General features: G+C 41.0%; 1 protein-coding gene across 1 annotated transcript; it reads left to right on the top strand.

Annotated features, from left to right (window-relative positions):
* Nucleotides 1–39: 39 nt before the first annotated feature.
* LOC145448547 (nucleoredoxin-like) lies at nucleotides 40–3,309 on the top strand. Its single transcript, XM_080326956.1, has 4 exons — nucleotides 40–282; nucleotides 1,909–2,053; nucleotides 2,116–2,236; nucleotides 3,152–3,309. Exons 1-4 carry the CDS (start codon nucleotides 131–133, stop codon nucleotides 3,175–3,177), a joined length of 444 nt encoding a protein of 147 aa, XP_080183082.1. The 5' UTR covers nucleotides 40–130; the 3' UTR covers nucleotides 3,178–3,309.
* Nucleotides 3,310–10,219: the final 6,910 nt, after the last annotated feature.

Here is a 10,219-nt window from a genome sequence, read left to right on the forward strand (position 1 = left end):
GTGATATCGCTGGAGAGATTTTGCAGGTAAAGTGTAATCAATATAATCGTTGGTCATTCGCAAAATAGACTCGGCGTCGGCAACAGGCGTCGGATTGTGAGACAGCAAGCGACACTTACTGTATACAAATATGTCGTCGGTTTTAGTGAAGCTAGTTGGTGACAAGATACAAACCAAAGAGGGCATAGTCGACACATCAACCATCACCGTCGACGACGGTCAAGTGATCGGGCTGTACTTCAGTGCGCACTGGTGTCCGCCTTGTCGAAAATTCACTCCAAAGTAAGTAGGCCGGTGTGTTCCTTTCATATAGATGTAGTAACTAGGGCTGGGCACAATGATTCGAGTACTCGAATCAGAATCGAGTAATAATTTTAATGATTCGAGTCGAGTAGTAAAAGTCGATTTTTTCGAGTACTGTAGTTATACGCTCCTCGCCACTGCGCGTTAATTTATCAACGATAATTTTAGTTTCGATACAGTTTTCCCCTGTAAAGTCCTTGAAACATTGACTGGCTGTATCGCAGCATGCGAGACATACAGTACAACGCTACGAACGTTACTGAAAATATATATTTCCGAAGTCATGTTCATCTCACAACATTGTCACAAAGTGCAATGAAACCCGTATGGTCGAAAAAATACCGAACTATCTTTGATGTGATCGATAACAGGCATTATATTATTTGTGGTGGCATGAAAGGTACATATTTAAACTTTGACATATTACATTATGTTATTACGTCATAATGAGTGATACTCGAATACTCGACTCGACTCGAAGCATTTTACGTGATTCAGAATCGAATCACTCAGGTACTCGATTTTGCCCAGCCCTAGTAGTAACTAGTATCAGTAATTACAGAGCATTATGCGACGGTCGTTTCGCAACACAGTCAAAATGTTGTTCCTAGTCGCGCAACGCAGGGTTCAAAATTAGGTACCGAAATACTCACGCAGCATTACGGATGATTGAGGAACACATTCATTGAAGTTAACCAGAATATTATAATACGATGACGCTCGTCAGAGATAATCGTCGACAACTAGCATTTTAACTTTGTATATCAGCAGTCGTGTCCCTAAGTTCGAATTCACTACCAGTTGCTGACGATTACTACCGACGAGTGCCAGCCGAAAATATTCGGGTTGATTTCAATATGTAAATACGATGCAATTATATATTAAAGCTCTGTATCTCCGAGGGTCTTAACAATTATTATGGTAAGCAAACGGTTGGATAGTCTAGTGCGGACTTAATGCAATTGTGTAGTGCGGTTGTCTAATTAGCCTGATTAGAACGTAATGCCGATAATCTAATTTGTGAAGTCTCTATGCTCTAATTTCAATTCTAATCTTAATTCTGGTTTTTCTGTAAATGCTACAGGAGTACAGTATAGAACGAAACGAGCCAAACGTGCTTTACAGACATTTGCTGTATTCTCATCCTCACTAGTGTGAACTAATATTTGATATTAACTTGTTTCGATGTCCAAGTTTTCGCAAATTTGGTAATTGTACTTCTAATCTAATTTGAAAAAAACTGTATAGCTATAATCTTAATTTTGCTCTTATTTGAAAAAAAAACTTTGTAGCTGTAATTCTAATTCTATTCTAATTGTGAAAATCTGAAAATTTCATACTTTTCCAAGTCGGGTCTAGAGTGATCGGCCAAACGATTAAATTGAGTGACCACTGACTCATCAATGCCTGTGTGACAAGTGGTCACTAACCACGGACCAATGGTTCTGCTTTCTGGTTAGCGGAGATATAACTTTTCGTGTGTATTACCCAATCTTCCCCACATGATTACTTACATTATACCACATATTTTTCGGTCTCTTGTTTACATTGAATGAGCATTCCTAGCCAGTACGCAATTTCCAAACTGAATCCGTCCTTCGACAGACTTGTGGAATTTTACAATAAAGTCACTAAGGACGGGAAGAAGTTCCTCATCATTTTTGTCAGCGCAGACAGGAGTCAGCAACAATTTAGTGACTACTACAAAGAAATGCCGTGGCTTGCTATTCCGTTTGGATCTGACAACCAGGTTGGGTTATAAACGCTGCGTTGCTTGACATCTTTTACGGAACTTCATTGTCACGTCGCTAGGAGGGTATGGGTGAAGAATACGGTATAAGAGGCATACCGACGTTGGTATTACTTGACAGCGCCGGTAAAAGGATTCAGTCAAAGAGTGATGCTCGCACGATGATTAATGCAGATCCTGAAGGTACATTATATAATTATATCTACATCGAGGCTACATTTAGATATACCTTACATTCAAGGACGTAGATCACATATTAATATGCCTATAATCGAAAATCGATTTCATAATTCGAGGTATTCAAGATGTAGAAATGAAGTGAAACACTGTTGACGGCTTTTAAGTCGTTGTTTCGAACTAACTATATGAACGTGAAAGGTATTATACCAGTGCTTTTCAACCGATTTGTAGTCAGCCGTATAAATGACACGGAAAGTTCAAATACGTACCTTTTTCGTGACCACAAAAATATAATTCCAGTTCTATATCACCTTAGATATGATTTGGTATATTTTCTACCGTGCCTATATCAATGTCCTTTGCGACTATGCCGCATGGGTTGATCAAGAATTCGCATATATATGTGTCATTTCCACTAAACGTGCGTAGCTTTGTGCTGCATGTTTCGTATATGCTTTGGTATTCATGTAATTTGTCGACTACTTTGGTTATATACACCAGGCCAATTCTCATCATTTGTATTCCGTAGCTGCCGACTTGTAGCCCGGCCCTCTTCTAGGCTTTTATGAGACACCGCTTACTCACACGGATGAGAGGGCGAGGTTTCGTATGTCGCGACGCGACCAATCCAGGTTCCAAGGCTTCCCCGACGAAGAGTAGTATCGAAACTGCAGTTTTCGTTGATAAATTAACTCTCAATGGCAGGATATTAGTAATATTACTCCGATATTAGTAATCAACGTACTGCGTTCCATCCGTACGCATGAATGAGACAGTGAGACAGTCTTCATCAACAGATAAATTCCTATTGACGAATTTCGTTATGACAACACTGAGCGACACAAAAAACCATACGCCTCCGTGTACCGTACGATACGTGGTATGTTTTCATAATTCAACTTTAATTTTATCTTCCAGGAGCCGAATTTCCATGGTCGACATGAGGGACGCAGGATGGTATCGGTGCAAAACTCAGAAGGGAAATGGGCGTCGATTGACTTGTCAACCCAACATAACTCAACGTATCCACTCCGTATCCAGCGCAACGAAAATTCTGGGCTTTACTCAACTTTCATGAAAATTAAATGTTGATGCTCAGTGAAAACAGCCCCGAAATTCCTCAGGCTATCTTCCTGATTGGAAGATTGAACTACTTCTACTTGACAAATTGAAAATAGCGAAAAGTATGTAAGTAGATCACAAAATATTACGAAGTAGAAGTAACGGAAATCAGATCTACTTCAGTAAGTACCAGAAGTAGAGGAAAACTACTTGAGTACTTCGAAAAAGTAGAAGTACTTCGTTACTGACCACCTCTGCTGAAATCACACTACTGATCCGAGTCAATCTCGTTCAGGATAACTGCGATGTTTAGCAGTTAAAACCTTTCAAACTGCGTGGGCCTTGAGATCGGGCTGTCGTGCCAGAAATTAAACAAAAAAATATTATATGAAGTATTTACTCTTAGAACATGTGGTTCTGAAACTTTTTAAGACACGCCCCCTCCCTATGACGGTAAAAGAGTTCGCGCTCCCTTTATCGTCATATCACAAAATGCAACCAAGATGCTATCAAACCTAACGGATAGTTAGATGGCATGGAAGGTTACGACTGTGGATGAGAGATTTTTAAATAGGAAATTCAGACTAAATACAAAGCAATAATTAGGATTGGGACAGAGATCGTGCGGAGCGCGAAAAAAATTCAGATGAGTTCAGCTTTGCGCACCCCTTCGGATGCTTCCCCGCCCCAAGGTGTTGCGCCCCCAGTTTGAGAACCACTGCCTTAGATTTATCATGGTGAAATATACTAAGAAAAAGTTTAATCAAGTCCCAGCAATAATTCGATTTTTTGTACGCATATAATTTTAATAAGTTTCCTTAGACTCTCGCGAGCCGCACAGAATAGTGTGGAGGGCCGCATGCGGCCCGCGGGTCGTAGTTTGCCCACCCCTGTTTTATGTATTCTGGATCATAATCCCGCGTTGACATGGTTAAAATTCATGTTCCGTAACTGATGATTTAGTATGTCAGTCCGAGTGATAAAATTTAACCAGTTGCTTGGTTATGCTGTGAATGAAAGCACGTTTTTTTGCTCGAATTAAGGATTGTCACAGCGTGTATTTACAATTATTTCATTTCAAAGGGCAGCAAATTATAGCATAAAAAATACAATAAAAAGGCATCAAACTTTTCGCGCACCATGCGTGCTAAATGCAGTTTGAGAACCACTGGAGTAGAGTAGAGTAGAGGGAACATTGATTCCAGCACGTAAAAATCAACTCGCAGTCGCAAGGGTCGTACAATGACATAGTATTAGACGGGGAGCCCGGAAAAACACCCGATGAAGAAAGAAAAAGAGCAAGAACTAGCTTCTAAATCAGGGGCGGGCAACATACGGCCCGCGGGCCGGATCCGGCCCGCGAAGTGATTTTGTCCGGCCCGTGGACAGTTTTCCGTTTTATATGATAATGTGGCCCGCGGCTACAGTCTACCGAGATTCCCCGCTATTTGCTTACTACGTCAAATTTTAGTGACTGTATGTTATTTTATTATATACACGTATGCGCAGGCGCACGTTCGTTGAAGTTCGTTGAAGCATTATCGGCATTTACGATGTACTCAACCCAAGTATCGTTTGTGGTAATCATGGCGTTTGTCGACTACAATGGTCATTTACACCAGGCCGATATTTCTTACTTTTGATACCGTAGCCGTCGACTTGTAGCACGGCGCACTTCTAGGCTTTTGTAAGACACCGCTTATGCCAGGGGTCGCCAACTCGGAACGGGTCGCGGGCCACTTTTCAAATGTCGTAGGAGCCGCGGTCCGCATGGATTCAATATCGAGATAAAATAGGCCACATAGTTGAACAACGACGCTATCTCGTCATCTACTCAGCCCTAATGAATTGATGATATCTTGGTAAATTTGGGGTACCGGGCTTATCGAACGCCTTGAAATCTTAATTAGTGATTGCACCATGTGTGTGCGCCTGTATGACAATAATGCTGTTCTCGAATCCACTTCGTCATTATGGGCGAGAAATGGCTTCGAAGTGACATTTCTGTCGTTAACATACATTCATTAAATACGATATACACCTAGTATAAATGGGCGAATAATGTGTCGATTCAACAATCCGGCCCGCCAAGTGCTTAATTTTCATATATCCGGCCCGCCGACTGGAGAAGTTGCCCGCCCCTGTTCTAAATGAAAGAACCGAAGAAGAAAGAATATTACATAGAATATGACTGTGACATGGGAGCTAGGTCGTAGTGGATGCCAGTTCAAGAGACCCCAACTGGTTGGTCGTTCGTCATCCCCCTATCTGTACATTACATCGCATTGTGTGTCTCGTATATCACATTGTACATTGTGTGTGTGTGTTGTGTCGTCAGCAGATGAAATAGAACGTGACGATTGATTGATTGGACAACTGTAAGTTACTACTCCACTTGAATATTTTCAGATTATACACAGCTCAATACTCAAAATACATGCCCTTAAATAAACACCTCGTCGTCACGGTCCTTGTTAGTATAGTGGTGAGTAACCCCGCCTGGCACGCGGAAGACCGGGGTTCGATTTCCCGACGGGGAGCGTCATTTTTGATCACTAGAGAGAGAGAGAGAGTCTTTATTTTCATCGAACCAAAATACATGACAAACGGCAGTGAATGTGGTACAGAAAATATGCGTGCACAGTATTCGGTATTAGATAGGAATGATCGATAAGACCGTGAAGGTCATCTAGTCTGATCACACCAGCATCAAACAGGTACACTTGACTCAGAACAGTCTGGCTGTAAAAAAATGTTTAGTTAGGAAAGGAAAGTAGAAAAAAATTAAACAATGGTAGCAAATTATCAATGAAGCAATGTCTGGGCGAGGTAGGGCAACAGTGTTAGTGTAACGACAAGAGGTGATCAAGTAGGGCTTTTTTGAATCTATTATAAGGCAATTCACGGATATGTGATGGTAATGCATTCCAGATGATAGGTCCCGAGTAGTCGATAGATCTCTTAGTTAGGTTGCTATTGGGTTGGGGTAAGTAGACGTTTCCTTTAGACGAAGATCTCGTGTAATGGGAATGGACATGTTTAGCAGGTATGAAAAAGTCATCAAACACAGGAGGGAGACTATTGGAAAAATATTTGTGAACAACTTTTGATACTTCGAAGCGATACAGTTCATCAACTCGCAAAATTCGATGCTTACGGTAGTAAGGCGATAAATTGGTACGTAAAGGTACAGATGAGATCAGCCGTATCGCACGGTTTTGCAGGGTTCGAATTCTGCACAAAAATGTTGTACATGCATTTCCCCATACTACGATTCCATATTGCAGATGCGAGTGGAAAAGAGAGAAGTAGATGGTTCGTAGTACTGATCTGGAAACCAAAGATTGGAGACGGGTCATTATTCCCACACACCGAGCTAGTTTTGATATTGTGCATTCAATATGCTGCTTCCAAGACAATTTGGAATCAATGGTGACGCCGAGATATTTTGCTGAGTCACATATTGAGATTTGTTTATGATTGATGTTCACAGTGAAATTATGACTGGCATTATTTAAAACGAGCATCTCGGTCTTATCTGCATTCAAACTCAGTTTGTTTGCTTGCAGCCATCTCGACACTTTTGGGAGTTCCCTATTCACAGATGCATGCAAATCATCGACAGTGTTGGAGGTTATGAAGAGGTGAGTATCATCAGCAAATAGCGTTGTGCGGAATAAAGATGCATTAACAATGTCGTTAATATAAATGAGGAAAAAAGTCGGTCCAAGGACTGAGCCTTGTGGCACTCCACAAGTTATATATCTGGTAGTCGTTCTTAATGTCCCCAGTTTAACATATTGTTTGCGGTTTGCCAGGTAGCTTTCAAGTAGAGTTGCTGCAATACCCCTGATTCCATAGTGTTCTAGCTTGTATCTTAAGATTCTGTGGTTAACTGTGTCGAAAGCTTTGCGGAGATCGATAAAAATGCTGCAGCCACTTTCTTTTTGCTTGATGGTTTTGTAATAGTCCGTTACAATTGATAGTATTGCATGGTTGGTGTTGTGGTTGGATCTGAATCCATGCTGGGTCGGAGACAGTACTGCATTCAGTTCAAAAAAGTTCTTAAGTCGGCAGTCAATCAGTTTCTCAAAAACCGTGGCAAGATTTGGCAAAACAGATATTGGTCGGTAGTTAGAAATTAGCTTTTTACAGCCTTTCTTAAACACTGGCATTACTCTGGCAGTTTTCAGTGCATCTGGGAAAATGCCTAGACGTATCGACTCATTAAAGAAAATGCATATAACATCACCAATAATATTAAAGATTAGCTTCAGGAAGTGAGTTGGGATGAGATCGGGTCCTACTGCTTTGTTACTTTTCATTTCAGATAATACGATCGCAACTTCTCCTTCACTTGTCGGCTCAAGAAAAATGGATTTCTGAGGGCCAGGACTCAAGTACGAGAGAAAGTCATCAGAGGAGTTTGGTATTGAAGCTGCAAGATCCGGACCAATGTTGCAAAAATACTGATTGAACTTTTCTGCTACTGCAAGCTGGTCTTTGATGATGCTGCCATTCTCGAGTAGCTCGATGTCATCAGTACTCTTGGGAGCATTACCTTTAGTTAGGTTGATAATTTCTCCAATGGTTTTCCATGTGTTCTTGGGATCTTTGGAGCACTCTTCGAATCTTTTTTGGAAGTATGCTTTTTTGGCATTTTCTTTCATATGCGTCACTTGGTTTGCATATTTTTTGTACACTTTTTTGCCTTCGATGGTGCCTTGCAGATAGTAGTGCTTATGCATCCAATCCCTCGTTTTGATCGCAACAAGTATGTCATGACCAATCCAGGGTTTCGATTTCAAGCGCCTTGCATTGCGGTTGACTTTCCTAATTGGGAAAGATGTGTCGAGGGCTGCCCGCAGTTCCTCAATAAATTTTTCAAAATGGCAGTTGTAGTTGTCAGTTGTGAGTGGAGGAATTTTGTAGTTGTTGAAGGTATTGCTGACAATTTCAATATACTCCTCTATACCGCGTGGGTTTAAGGGCGTTCGAGATTCAAATTCTTTAGCACAATGTGGCAGGGCCAATTTCATGTGGCAGATGATGGGATAGTGATCAGTCATACTGTGTTGGAGCACAAAAGGGGACAGGTGATATTGATGAGTGTTGCAGTAGAAGTGATCTAGTAGAGTTTTGGATTGATCAGCTATTCTTGTGGGTTCAGTAATTATCTGAGCTATTCCATAAGAATCAAGCATTTCACGGTACCTTGTGTTAAAGTTGGTGGTCTTCAGCAAATCAATATTTATGTCTCCCATAATAAATATTTGTTCGTTAGCTGCCGTTAGCGTTTCCAGAATATTTGAGAATTCGTCAAGAAAAGTCTCTTGCTTTGTTCCTGGGTGTTTGTAGATGACTGCCACTGTGAGAGCTTTTTGTACATGTACTCTGACAAATATATATTCTACGCCTTCGGTTTCAAATTTTACGTCCGGCATCATGTCATATCTCAGACCTTCGTTGATGTATAGTCCAACACCTCCAGCGTTCGTTTTAGATGGCGAGTGTAAAAAGTTGAAACCTGTCAGGTTAACATTAGTCGTTGGATGTTCTTTCAACTTGGTCTCAGAGATTCCGATGATGGTTGGTGAGCAATTGAACATTTCAAACAGGGGGGGAATTTCATCTAGATGAGCTTGGAGGGATCTTGTGTTTAAGTGTGCAAGTAAAATTCCTTGAGATGATGGGATACCACTACTATTCGTTGAATTGATAGATCTGCAGTTGCTCACGTTGAAAAAGTTTTGAGCCATTTTTTAGTGTGGGTTGCGTTTGCAGTGAGAGAGCAGTATAGCAGTTTCTATTGGAGTTTATCGAGGTCATCCTTTGACTCATTGTGGATTCTGGGTGCACCATCATTCTTTTTCATGTAGATATTTCCATTTGCAGTCCAGAGGTATTTGAAGCTTTTTTTTTGTTTCGCAGCTCGCGCTTCAAAGAAAACATCTCTTCTGTAATTTGTTAAATTTTCGTTTAGGAAGAGTTGTTTCATTCCTTCTACACCAAAGTCCTTGATATCCCTTTTGGCCTTTTTCACTTTGAGGAATTCTTTTTTTGGTTGCTCTGAAGAGAATTTGGCTATAACGGGTCCTGTTTTGTCCTTATTTCTGAAGCGCACTCTATAACACTGCACAATCTGTGGCGCAGTAATCTCAGCTTTCAAGGCGTTAGCTATTTTCATGATAGTTTCAGGCAGATTTTCTTTTTCGGAGTGGGGAACACCATGAAATTCCAGGTTGTTGTTTCGAGATTGCTGCTCCAGGTTGTCGTTGGTGCGTTCTAGACAATCGATGTTACTTTGAAAGTTTAATTTTGTGTTTTTACATCGCTGGTCAGTGATATTCGTCTCGGAATAAAATCCTGATATTTTCCGTCGCTGGACTAGTGATGTAATACTAATTCTGTATTAATTACAATTTCATTATTCCAAGGTCAGTTTGTGCCGGTAAGAACCCTGAATCGCACGTAAACCGAACGCTAGCAACATCCCAATCCTAATGTCTATTGATACATGGGTTTCGAGTCTTTTATTGCGTTTAAGAATTCGGTTCCTCCACTCAGGACCGAAACGCCACTTCGTCAGCCCCCCCAAAAAAACTTTGGTCTTGGGCCCCCATAGGGTGATGAACAAGCTTCTGGGGGGCTTTGCTCCCGGACCCCTATCAGGCTATGCGTTTTAGTCGCTACTTATCAACGAGATTTGTTGTACTGTTTAGTGAGGTAGCTGCTGTTTCCTTACCGTGCGAAAATTTTCTATAATTCACAATTGAATCGGTCAATATGATCGGGAATTACATATATATTGCTATCAATTTTTTATCCTTTCTCTGCTTCCGTAATCAGATTTATCGGTAGAGCTGAGTGAGGTGCCTTGGCAATGTAAGGCCCGTAAATAGTAATTGAAGATCTTCGGGCGGA

Source organism: Botryllus schlosseri, chromosome 10 (genome assembly GCF_051294905.1).
Source record: "Botryllus schlosseri isolate E-star chromosome 10, Bs_hap1, whole genome shotgun sequence".
NCBI classification, from domain to species: Eukaryota; Metazoa; Chordata; class Ascidiacea; order Stolidobranchia; family Styelidae; genus Botryllus; species Botryllus schlosseri.

Excerpts from the sequence above, each read along its gene's own strand:
- LOC145448547 (XM_080326956.1), top strand. The coding sequence starts at position 131 with ATGTCGTCGGTTTTAGTGAAGCTAGTTGGTGACAAGATACAAACCAAA. Across the intron at positions 2,054-2,115 it reads CGTTTGGATCTGACAACCAG|GAGGGTATGGGTGAAGAATA; the intron begins GTTGGGTTATAA and ends TCACGTCGCTAG. Across the intron at positions 2,237-3,151 it reads GATTAATGCAGATCCTGAAG|GAGCCGAATTTCCATGGTCG; the intron begins GTACATTATATA and ends TTTATCTTCCAG.